Source organism: Sceloporus occidentalis, unplaced genomic scaffold, assembly GCF_023333645.1.
Source record: "Sceloporus occidentalis isolate IW3139 unplaced genomic scaffold, rSceOcc1.0.p SCAF_1, whole genome shotgun sequence".
Lineage (NCBI taxonomy): Eukaryota > Metazoa > Chordata > Lepidosauria > Squamata > Phrynosomatidae > Sceloporus > Sceloporus occidentalis.
The window spans coordinates 22,844,306-22,857,475 of record NW_028316981.1 but is presented as its reverse complement, the minus strand read 5'-3'; the positions used below and the strand labels follow the sequence as shown (position 1 = coordinate 22,857,475).

The 13,170-nt window shown below is 41.4% G+C and overlaps 1 protein-coding gene across 1 annotated transcript; it reads right to left on the bottom strand.

Moving 5' to 3' along the window:
- Positions 1 to 391: 391 nt before the first annotated feature.
- On the bottom strand, positions 392 to 6,553 carry LOC149321168 (L-amino-acid oxidase-like). The gene is made up of 6 exons (XM_089509099.1): positions 6,362 to 6,553; positions 5,481 to 5,587; positions 4,895 to 5,096; positions 3,944 to 3,997; positions 2,720 to 2,853; positions 392 to 1,154 (listed from the first exon to the last, which is right to left on the bottom strand). Exons 1-6 carry the CDS (start codon positions 6,551 to 6,553, stop codon positions 392 to 394), a joined length of 1,452 nt encoding a protein of 483 aa, XP_089365225.1.
- Positions 6,554 to 13,170: the final 6,617 nt, after the last annotated feature.

The following is a 13,170-nucleotide window of genomic DNA, read 5'->3' as shown; positions in this document are numbered from 1 at the left end:
GAACATATTGTTTCTATATGTCTCGGAATTAAAATGACCCCCACTTGAGGATAGGCTTACAATATTGCAGCTCATGCTGGGGACTGCCAGAAAATAGTCTGGGACAACAGAAATATTGCTTGGATACATAAAAAACAAACAAACCCAAGAATGGCAGCAGCAAGTACCGCAACCTGAGACATTTGTCCTGTCTGAAGGAGCTCCTTCTTTACTTTTGTTCATTTGTTTGCAGGTAACCTCTGGCAATTTTTTCTTCCAGCCTACTGAGTAGATCTTCACCTCCACCTTCAAGAAAGCTGCAGCATTATGTGCTTCCTAACTAGTCACCGGACTCTTTTCAGAGCCAGATTATCTTTCCCTGCTCTGAATCTCTGCTCTCTGAAGCAAAACTTCACCTGTGGTGGATATCACTGACGGCCTTTATAGCTGATTTCATCGCACCATCTATCCAAGCATGAGGATGAGCTGTGTGTTCTCCTGCAAAGTAGATCCTCCCTTCATTCTGGGACAATGCATTAGCATAGTGGGCAAACTGGTATGGTGTGAGGGCAGTGAATGCTCCTCCCGAATATTGGTCCAGGGCCCACCTCTGTATTATGTGTTTGTCACAGACAGACTGGAGGTATTGTTTGGATACCTGGTGGATTTCTGCTAGGTCATCCATCACTATCTCAATACATTTTTGCTCACTGAGTGGAATATACAAATCAGCATCACCATTCCAAGTGTAGGAAGCCAGAAGTATCCCTATCCCACTGGGGAAGTCATGATTTGGGTAGTAAATTGTTCGAGTTGGACGATCTGTGATTGTTTTACCACCTCGAATCCCATCTTCCTCCCAAAATTTCTCCCTGCAAACCAGGGCAATTTTTGTAGCACTTGCATAATTCAAGGACCGAAGAGCTCGAGCCTTGGAAACTGAAAGAGGTGGCACAAATTTGATGCGCTGTGTGGCTTTGGCGGTAGCTGTGATGAGAACATAGTCAGCAATTATGGATGAAGGTACAGATTTGGGTGGCCAGCTGTAAAACACTCTCAGTTTCTCGCCTAGGCGATGTATCTTCTCCACTGTAGAATTAAAATGGACAATCCCAGGCATTTCGTCAAAGAATCGTTGAGGAAGCTGATCAAATCCACCTGAAATTTCTTCAAAACTGAAAGTTGGAAGTAGAAGAAAGGAAAGTGTGATTTCACACAAATATAAAAGGATACATTAACACAACAGTGTTTGAGAAGTGCTGGTCAATGTTTGGGGAATGCTTACAGCTATTTAGCCAACCAACCTGTAAATGAGGCTACTGTTTATACTCATGTATAAGTCTAGAAATTTAGGTCAAAAATTGATCCAAAAAACCCTGAGTTGACTTATCCGTGGGTCAATGCAGGTACTGTACTTTAACTCTCATTTTTTTTAAAAAAGGAACCATCCTCTGGTGAAAGGCAAGAGTGCCCTGGAGTCACTGAACCCCCTCTATTTTGTCATCCAGCCAGCCTTTAGTATGAGCACAAACAGTTATGCCTGTTGTAATTTTGTAAGTTCTTTGGCATTGCTTTCCTTTGCTTTGTCCTTTACGTTGTTTGTTAGATGCCCCTAAGTTTTATCCTTGACTTATCCATAGGTCATATCAAAATCCATAATTTTGGTCCCAAAACCTGCCCTTGACTTATTCATGAAGTTGACTTATAGTCACGTATATAATGTATATAAAATGGGCTAGAGAATCTGTGCCCCCCCCCCCCCCCAATCTTTCCGATACCTATTTTACAAGAGAAAAAACATCAGAGAAAAGTCAATTATCATGAAGGCTTTAGGCACAATGGATTTCCTTTAAAAATAAATTTCCAGAATTCACCCCAACAATCCTGAAAGTGATGACCAGACATGAATTCATTTCCAGTCAAAAATGATATAGCTTATCATACTGCAGATTCATGGGAGGGAAATGATCCTAATTCAGTTATCCACACCATACAAAATATGAGAAACTATAAATTCTAAGTGGGTGGGAAAGGGTGGTCTTTTCAACACCTTCAGACAAGTGGTGGCTGTTGTCAAAGAATACACAATCAATCTGCTCACTGCAATGAGGAGTTGTGATGGAATTCTGCTTCTGGTTGCCACAACATCACAAGTTGGCAGGTGGAAATGTCACTCTCCTTACACCCCAATTGTCCCCAGAATGGGCCCCCTTTATCTGATCTGTGCAGCCCTTGGACCACAGGAGGCCCCTTGGGGGTAATTTTTTGGCCCTGCAAGCCTGAAGTTTCATAAATTTTACTGGTTTAGAACTCAGCACAGAATTTTCCTCCTGGAGGAAGCGGGGCATAGCAACTTCACTCCATTTCCCCCTTCTAGCCCTTTGTATGATCTGACCCTGTTATGCATAGTTAGATGACCCCATGAAATAGGCTAAGCATTGGTGGTGCTGGGGATCTCCAGGGGCAACAATTATCTTCCTATACTTTCTCTGCTATGGCCTTCTCCAAGAGGCACCTTTCTGTTAATGGGAGACCACCTCGGAATCCAAGACACCGTATTTTAATTATTTTATAACCAGCTTTTTGTTAGAAAGAACCAGAACTTGAAAATAGTTTCTTTGGTGGGCTACTACTCTTTAAATCCCCCAACTAGCATGGCCAGTGGACAGAATTTTAAAAGTCAAATTCATAATGAAACGTTCATTTCTTTCTCACATACTGTCATCCAGACCACCTTTACCTGTCTTTAGAGTAGGCAAGATAATCCATGATGGTGTTAAGAAATGACAGGTGAAACCCAGAGTCTTCATTCAGGAGGTCACCAATCATGTCAACTGCTTCTTTGCTCAAATTTCCTTCCTTAATTAAGTATTCCTAATGTATGAGAAAAGAGAAAATGGGGAGTGGGTTGGAAAAGAATTGTACAAGTCTTTCTTTAAAAAGGAAAACAATTTAGTTCATTATAAAGTATTGGACTACGATTCTGGAGACCAGGGTTCAATTCTCTGCTCGGCTATGAAACCCACTGAGTGACCATGCTCTCAGCCTCAGGGGAAGGCAATGGAAAACCTCCTCTGAACAAATCTTGCCAAGAATACACCAGGATAGGGGCTCCTTCAGGTTGCCAAAAGTCAGAAATGACTTGAAGGCACACAAAACAACAACAACAATAACAATAACAACAACAATAACAACAACAAACTTTACATTGATCTAATGGGAGAATGTGTCTTCCAAATGCAAATTTGGAAGCTTCAGACTAGTTTCCCTTGGGACTAAGGAATAAAGGGTAATAAAGGGTTAGCTTCTCTTTCCAGAGGACCAAGTCTACCATTAGGCAATGAAAAGTGGTCTCTTTAGGCAGCAGATGATGGGACAGCAAGGCAAATTGCTATAGCACTTAAAGCGTTATTTCTACAGTGGAGCTGTGCCCCTAGATTGCCTGCTGCTGCCTTCTCTATTGCCAGTGTTGATGTAAGGTTCAGACCCCAGTCCAATCAGCTTTTCTAGATGGACTGAGGTGGATATTATCTTGTCCTTTGCATCCAGATAGCAAAATGTCTTCACCAGATCCTGCCTCTCCAAGATTTCTCTGGTTCTGTTGATGGTCATGCCCACTCAAGTAGATGCATTTTGTATTTTTAACAATTATGAATAAGAGTTAAAGTCACATTTAACATGATATCTAGTTTGGGCCTCAGACCTTTCTATTTGTCCAGGTTAGTAATATTTTAAAGGATTTATATATTTTAAATGATGATGGGGATTTTTAAACATGCTTTTAGTATTGCTTTTTTTAGTGATATGAATATACTAATTATTATATATACTATTTATATTTTATTGTTTTTGCTATTGCTTGAGGAGTTGAGAACCATTTTTTAAATAAGAGCTGAAATACAGGATTTTCCCTTAATTACCACAGTTTCTGTGACTGAAGAATGAGTGAAGACATATGCTTTACCTTAGTAGAAAATGAGTCATATTTCTCTTTCAGAAGTGTACAGTTTTTTGTAACCTGTGCAGAAAGAACCAGAAAGATGGGTAAGAAGGACACAATCCTCACAAAAATTGAATCAGGGGGAAAAAAATTAGAAAGACTGCTGAAAAGCCTAGATAATTACACTAAATATCACAATATTTGCCAAGGATGTTGCTCATTCTAAAGAAGGTGATTGATAGAATAAAATGGGAATTGGAAAAGCAAAAAAGAATGAATGAAGCTAAATGAAATAATGTGGCTGGTAGCTGAAGGCAACCACCCCATCCAGCTTGAGGTGCTTCCATTGCAACATGTTATAATGGGGAAGAGGGGAAAGGGATGCTGCTTTTAGTATTTGGGACACTGAATTATATGTACATTTTCACATTTGCTGGGGTTAGGGGTGCGAAAGTGGACAAATTGTAATTTAAAAAACACTATTATTTTTAACCTGAGAAAACACCTCTCTAGGTATCTCTAGGTCCTCCAGCACACATCTGCCAGAAGCTGAGCAGAAAATTATGCTGGAGGACCTGCGAATGCCTAGAGAAGTGTTTTCTCCAGGAATCTCTAGATCTTCTAGTGTGACTCTATGGTCAACCTCCAACAGGGTCATGCTGCAGGACCTAGAGAATCCCAGAGAGAACATTTAATGAAATCCGTGAATAATCAAATCTGCAAAAGAGCCACAAATGCGAAAGGTTGACTTTAGCTCTTTTTCTCTTAAGTGGTGATTTCAAAATGAAACATGCACATTATCACAATCAGCATACAAAGGGATCTTGTAGCACCTCGTTGCGTGGGTTTTTAGTAGAGCTTATGCTACTACCAACTTCTTTTGCTCAGGTGCTACAAGGTCCCTTTGCATACTGATTTTCAAGACTTGTTTAGTTTCCTCACATTACATGTTTGTGTACATACACCCACACATACCTTGTCTAGTGTCTCCTGAAAAAGTTGGTCAGCAGATTTCCTTTGTTCATTGGAATTAACTTGGTACCCAAAGATTCCAGGGTTTTCATGGACATCTGCCACTCTTTGCCTGGCATTTCTAATTAAATACCAGGCGTTCTCATCAACTTGACTGAAGCGATTTAGACTGAGATTGAATTTGCTTATGTATTCACGGACAATTCTAAAATGGGGAAAATAACAACAAATTGTTTCTTAATTTACTCATTAGGAAGAATATAAGAGGAGCCATGCTGGATCCAACCAAAATCCAGTATTCTGTTTCCCATGGTGGCCAAAGAGATGCTTCTGGGAAACGGAAGAGCAAGACGCAGCAGCTCACTCCTACTCTGGTTCCCAGCAACTGGTACTCAAAGACCTGGAGCAGTAAAAATTACCTTTTAAGATTATAACTCCTGGCCTCCCAAGCCAGCATAGCCATGACTTCTTAAAGAAATAGGGGTTTTATTCTAAAAGATTTGGTGCAGTGCAAACTTACTCAAATTCTGTGCAAGAGGTACAGTGTGGCAGATAACTGGGACTGAAGGGTTCTTTATGGCATTCCTACCTGTGGGCTTTGGGTAAACGCATAGGCCCCATATCCATATACCAATCCTCTTCTCGGTGTGTCATTATTCTCCCTCCCACACGGTGACTGGCTTCCAGAATCACAACCTAGAAAAAAACCACATGGATGAATGATTGCTTAGTCCATTCAGTTTCTCTTTCCCTCTAATGTTCTATGATCTATATCAAGGGAAATCAACCTAGGCCCTTTCACACTACAGAATTATGACATTATGATTCCACTTTAACTGCCAGGATTCCATCTTATAGCAGTATAGATGAAAGATGGAATTCTCAGCCAGAGAGGTCAAGTGACTCATTGAACTACAAACCCCAGGATTCCAGAGGATGTTGCCATCGCAGTTAAAGTGGAATCATGGTGCTATAATCGCATAGTTTGAACGAGCCTCTGGCAGATTCCAGATGTTTTGTAGTGCTGGAATCCTGCATTGGGAGATGTACATGTGGCAGGAAAATAGCTGACTGTATCTCCACCAATCATCCCATTCTCCAGAAACATGGCGATGGTCATGTTGCAGGGGGTGCATTCCTTGAAATGCAGGTTTTGGTGGGGAATTTATTAGCAAAGAAGTTCACCCCGTCTGACTTTTAAATGTACTATTTTAACGTCATCACAGTGCACCAGTGGGATTCTGGCTCAAGTCTCATAAGTCTCTGCTGTTGTATGGCCAGGGAAAAGCTATTACACAAGGAATGTGAAATATTTCCTATTAGGTACTTTCTTGGGCAAAATTGGAAAAGGTCCTTATGCCAGAGAAACCTCTTGTTAAGTAACCAGTGGGACTTGGATCAGATCTCCAGTAGTTAGGGTCATTGCTCAGTCTGAATAAAGGCCAGTTGCTTCCCTGAAGCAGCCATTACCTGATATCCCGCATCTTTTAGCAATCTGGCAGCAGTGAGTCCACTTATTCCTGCCCCAACAATCACGACTGTCTTCATCTTCAGGGTCTTTCCTAGTCCATGTTTAGCAATACCCAGCCATTTTTCGTATTCAGGATCTTCGAAACACTTTTCCAGGTCATCAATGCCATTTCCAGAGATCAGTTCAGCCATGACCAGTAAAAGCGAAAGTAATACTAGAAATACAAGAAAAATAGGGATGAATGGGTTTTCCCAGCTCCATGATTTTCCAGCCATTTCAGCATCCCTTGTGTGCTGTTCTCCTTGCCTTCCTATATCAGAAACTTCCAAAAGTTTCAAAATGTTGATAACAGAATATAAGTGGCCACTGCAACAAAAATTTGCAATATGAGTGCTTCAATTCATAATTCCAGTTATTTTGTCCCATTCTCTGTTCAGTTTTCTCATTCCTTATTGGTATTTTGAATGAGTAAATGCAGCAGCACTTTACACAGGACACAAAATCAGACTTGCAGGCATTTGGACCTGATGCAATATGGACCAGATTCCTTCTTCAGATGTATAATGCTCTACAAGCATGTCTCTGTATCTTCTCCCCTCCAGAAAGGCAGAATTTCCAGAGGAATAAAATGAGGTCACTTTCCATCTGGGAGGGCAGTCCACACTCCTTGGCCACCTCTTCTCTCCCTTGGCCTCTAAGGCTGCATCTGCACTGCAGAAATAATGCAGTGTGGCACCACTTTTACTGCTACGCTATGGAATCCTGAGATTTACAGTATAGTTTGTTGTGGCACCAGAGCTCCCTGACAGAGAAGGTTAAATAGCTCACAAAACTATACACCCCAGAATTCCATAGCATTGAGCCATGGCAGTTTAAGTGGTATCAAACTGCATTATTTTTACAGTACAGATGCAGTTGAAATAGCTCTAGCAGCACCCCAAAGTGTTAGATAGCTACTGTGGGGAAAATGTTTTGGATGCTGTGCAAGTGGCTTGTGAATTACACCTTGCACAGCATCCAAAACATGTGTGTGCATAATCCCGAGTTACACGTGTGTATATCACCAGGAGGATTCCAGTCATGTTCACAAGTTAAAATTCTATGAGCTCCATTCTGAACCAACAGGTACTACTTCCAATCTGCTTTATTTATTTGTTTGTTTGTTTTGTTTATGGGGTTTCCATCCCACCTTTCTCCCATAATGGAATTCATGGTGTCTTACAATAATTTTAAAAGATAAAAGTAAAGCTTTAATTACAAAAGTTAATATATAATTATAACCAGCCCTCCATATCCATGGATTTTTTTATCCACAGATTCACACATCCATACAAACAAACAAACAAGCTTCATTTATATACCGCAACTATAAGCTAATTTGCCCCCAACAATCTGGATACTCATTTTAGCTACCTCAGAAGAATGCAAGCCTCAGTCAACCTTGAGCCTTTTTGCTGGTCTTAAACTCACAACCTTATGGTTTTGAATGAGTGGCTGCAATACAGGCATTTAACCACTGCCCACCAGGGCTCCTTGGCTTGATAATAATTTAAAAATATCTAAATCCCCAAAAGCAAGCCTTGATTTTGTCATTTTATTTAAAGAACACTATTTTACTATGCCATTGCACCCACGGATTTTGGTATCCACGGATGGATGGTCTTGGAACCAAACCCCAGTGGATACCAAGGGCCCACTGTAATCATATTAATATTAAAACATAAGTTAAAACAGCAAAAACTAGTTTAAAAATAAAGGCCATTAAAACATTTTTTTCAGAATGCTTTTAGAAACAGTTTCATGAATAGCACAAGGGTTTCTAAGTCCAAAACACCTTAGACACCTTGTGATACAGCTGAATCCTTGACTTCAGTTCTAGTCTTTCAAGAGGCAGCTTGTGGCTTTCTTGTTTGTGGGGAGCTGAATCTCCCCAAGTTTATGGGTGTTTGCACACTGCAGAATTAAAGCAGTTTGGCACCACTTTAAGTGCCTTGACTCTATCCTACAGAATCCTGGGACTTGTAGTTTGGTAACATATTCAGCCAGGTCTGTCAAAGATGTCTGGTGCATCATCAAATTACAAACTCCAGGATTCTGTAGGATACAGCCACAGCAGTTAAAGTGCTATCAAACTGCTTTAATTCAGCAGTGTGGCTACACCTTTTGCCTGAACTTTAAAAGCACTATCCAAAGTGCTAAGCCTCATCCCCAGAATAGGTTTGACACATTGATAAACTGCTTTATAGCTGAGACCAACATCTAGTGGAGATTCATCACTCCACTAGCATGGAAGCCAACCATCACGCTGCCAAGTGACAAACAGTTCTGCATTCTAAGCCATATCACTTAAATCTCAGAGGAAAAGAAAACACTTACTGAAGCGGTCCATGTTTACAGGGCTGTTAAAGGGTGCAGATGAGCCCTCACTTTTTATAGAGAGCCAATGCTCCTGAGAGCCAAAGAAATGACACGCAGAATCCAAGCAAACTGGTTTTGTCACCTTAATACTTTCCCTTCCAGTAATGGATGACAGATAAATTAGGACATCTTCTTAGAATGAAATCACTACTGGGTTGTGTCTGAGGGCTAACCTGCCCTGGCGAAATATTGCACTCATCAGTGGCATCACTAGGGTTGGCGTCACACAGTGCAGTAACTCAAGATGTCACCTCCCCTTTGACCTCCTCCCAAACCACACCATACTGAATCCTTAGTCATGTTTTTTGTATCAACATTACCCATCAGCATTACCCATAAATGGTAATTCCCATGTATTCTTGAACGTAATGGTAATAGTTGTGACAGAAACAACTAGCAAAATTAAAATTATTACTTTAAATTACAATATCATATGCACAGAAGAAAAGAGTTTAAATATACTCGACTATAAGTCAATCTCATGTATAAATCGAGGGCAAGTTTTGGGGCCAAAATTATGGATTTTGCTATGACCCATGGATAAGTCGAAGATAAAATTTAGGGGCATCTAACAAAGGATTTTAAAAGATGAAGCAAAGCAAAACAATGTCAAAGAACTTACAAAATTCCAGCAGACATAACTCTCTGGGCTTACTCTTAAGGCTGGATGGATGAGAAAGTAGAGGGGGACGGTGCTTCTAGGACAGATTATACTCTTGCTTTTCACCAGGGGATGGTTCCTTCTTTTATATAAGAGTTAAGATACAGTACTTACATTGACCCATGGATAAGTTGACTCAGGTTTTTGGGGTCAATTTCTTGACCTAAATTTCTAGAGTTATACATGAGTATATACAGTATCCATAATTTCATGAGGTTCATGTGAAAATCTGGTAAAATGTGACATTTAAAAATAGTAATTTAAAAATATTTTTAAATTAAAAAATTGAAATTTTGAAATTTGATTTTTAAGAAAAAAAACTGGGGCCTCTCTTTTCTCATCCCACTTAGCCTCACCCCACTCACACCATATGTTCAGCATTTAAAACAGATACAGGCAAATGCCACGGCCCATTTCTGCCAAGAGACAGATACTTGAGGGTCAGCAGTGTCACTACCCTTAGGGTGTCACCTGGTGTGGTCTGCACCCTTTGCACCCCCCTTGTGATGCCAGTGCTCAATGCTATGGAATTCTGGAACTTGTAGTTCTGTGGGATATCCAGCCACCTCTTTCAGAGAGCTCTGATGCCACAACAAACTACAAAACCCAAGGATTGCGTAAGATAGAGTCATGGCAGCTAAAACCATGTCAAACTGCATTATTTCTGTCTGTCCTATTGGTCTGTAGAATGGAAACTGAAAGGAGCTCCAGAAGTCCTTCTGCTGTCATCTGTTGGTTGGAGTTATTGCAATACTCTCCATCTGCTTCTGCTTTGCTGGGAAGAGACTGTTGTGCCCTCATATCCTCAATCTAACATTCTACAAGTAAGAATTTGTATTTCAATGCCCTTCAGTTGCTTCCATCTGTTGGACTCATTACAATGCTATCAACCTAGCTTCTCTTTGGGAATCACTCAGGGAGCCCCTGTTATGGAGGGAATGGAAATTCAGGTTTCCCAACTGAAGGTGAATTTCCAAATTCATGACTCCTCAAGAAAAACAGAATGTTGAAAGTTTGGGGGAACTTCTTTCTGTTCCCAGTACAACATATACTAAATATTTTTCCAGAACTGTGCAGGGGTTTGAGAGACTGCTCAGCTTTGCAGTAAAAACCTACGCTAGTGATGTAGTCACAGGAAAATGCACAACTGTCTGCAAAAAGCGCACAAAATAAAGGTGCATGCTACATCTCTGAACAAACAATGTACAGCTGCAGTTTAGAATTTATTCAACATAAAATCTAAATATAGTCATTTTGTGGATACAACATAAAACATCATCGTTCTGTATACATCTTTCTGTATTATTTTCTCTGTAGATAATTCTGTTTTTTGTGCAAGAATGGCATGTGCCATTTTTGTACATGCAATTTTTGCGCAGAAGTCTCAAGAAAGTTTGTACTTCAAATTATAACAACCCATGACCGTGAATATGTTTTCCAGATCTAATACATGTTTTTGTAGTTTTTTCTAGGGAGTTTTCCATAACATGGGATGCCAGCGAATTACCATTTCAGCCTTATATGTAATAGTTTCATGTTTATTATAAATTTAGAAGAGTTACATTGTCAAAATGGACAGATATTAGAAGTCCATAATCTCTATACATTATATTTGCACTACTAGTTTGAACATATATTGCATATATTCTATTATACAGTCTTCCCTCCATTCTCGCAGTCTTTGGACTTGTGTCTCTTGCTTATGCACGAGGGATTAACGGAGGGAGAATGAAGGGAGGGGGAATGAATGGGGCACATGCCCATGGCATCCCCCCTTTGCACTTGTGCCTATATTCAAGCCAATGGGGCTTGAATATAAGTGAAACTCTGTTTTCGCGAGGGGGTCTGGAATGGATCCCCCACGAAAAAGGAGGGGCAACTGTATACTGGTTATTTGTGCATTTCTCTTCATTTGGGGGGGGGGGGGCTATGATGTTTGGTGTGTTTACACTTCTTGCCTCAGAGGCTCCAGCAAATAACCACACAACAACATATTGGAAGAAAGGCCACAACTTTATTAGCAAGCAATTGGTAAGGGTTGGCACAAAGCATGAGGTCAGGATCTGCGAAATCAAACAATCCGATGTTGTCTGATTATCCAAAACCTGGCACCCACCAGGCGCATGGGATGACCTAGGGGCTAAGGAACACAACCTTGACCGCAAACCATGTCATGCGTTCACATATTCACTAAGCCCCTAGTCACCGGGAGGCGCTCCCACGTATGGCCCCCGCAATGGCCATACGCCTGCCCTATTCGCCCCCGGGTACCTTGTGACTCCCAAACCAGAGCTCCCTATCCCTGGTACCACACCGTGCAGATCCTGGCCTATGCTGCCGCCCAAAGTTGTGACTAAAAACCCACAAGATAGCGGTGGGTGGGTGGGGGAAGTTTCCCGGTCTTGCTTCCTTCCTCCCTTGGCTCTGCACCGTGCAGAGCCAAGCGCCAACTGAGGGACGGGGCCAACAACGCAGCCTTAAATAGGCCTAAGCCCCACCCCTCCAACGTGTGGAACGGAGCTCCTCCTCCAAGGCAGCCCAGCCAATGGGCTGCCCTGGAGGACCGGGAGCTCCAACCACCGAGCCCGGCTCCCAGAGCGTCGCGGGGCGGAAGGGCCGCCCCTTCTGCCCCGCGCACCAATAGGGAGCCGGGGCAAGCCCCAGAGCACTCTGGGGCTTGTAGTTCTTTGCCGCCCCATCGGCAAAACGGTCTGCCCGGCGAACGGGCGACCGTATTTTTTCATGACTCTAATCTTTTTTAGTTGTGCATTTTTCCAGCCATTCACCGGGCCATTTCCTGTTTGGGAGATAAGGCCAAGCCCCTTGGCTAACTCCTTAAAATGAAGTCTAAAGGCAGAACCGATTCACCACCCCATTGATATCAGAGCCACTAGTATCCAGAAAGAAAGCAAGAGAAAAACTGGTATATATGTACAGAATGCATGTGTCGAAGAAAATATAAATGACTTAGAATCATAGAATCATAGAATCGTAGAGTTGGAAGAGGCCACAAGGGCCATCCAGTCCAACCCCATTCTGCCATGCAGGAACTGACTTTTTAAAAAGAAGATCAACTTTTGAGATCTCAGGCGAAAAAAACAACATAATAAAGTCTGGTTTCGTGTGTATTACATGGAATGTTTGGTGTTTCATATATTATGTGGAAAGTCACATGCACCAGAGTTATCAAGCTTCCAAAAGGAACGCAGGAGACAACCTGGTATTTATTAGAGCAGAAAGTACTTAAACAGATAGGAACTTTTCTAAAAAGTTAATCACTCTGGAGATCTTGAGAACAACCAACAAAGTCTGCTTCCTCACTGCAAGTGGAAATTCTAACTCACTCTGGTTTGCAAGCCAGGAAATATTACATACATGAAAGTACATACTTTACAAAGGTCATATGTACCAGAATCCTAAAGGAGTTCACAAACCTATCAGCAGAATTTCTGGATAGAAGTACACATTCAGAGGGAAAAGGAGTGACTTGCTTCCTGTTAGTGACATATGCAAGTTGAAGTTCATCTTGAGAGCCAACGTAATACAGGGTGACCTTCAGCAAGTCATACTTTTTTAGCCTTGGAGGGAGTGCATGCAACCTTTGTTACCTGGCTTTGCAGAGGTTGATATCCTCTTCTACCCACTGCAACAACCAAAGCCCCTTCTCCCTCCTAAATACCTTCTGGTTTTGCTGTGATATCCCACCTGAATTGCTTTTCTATGACTAAT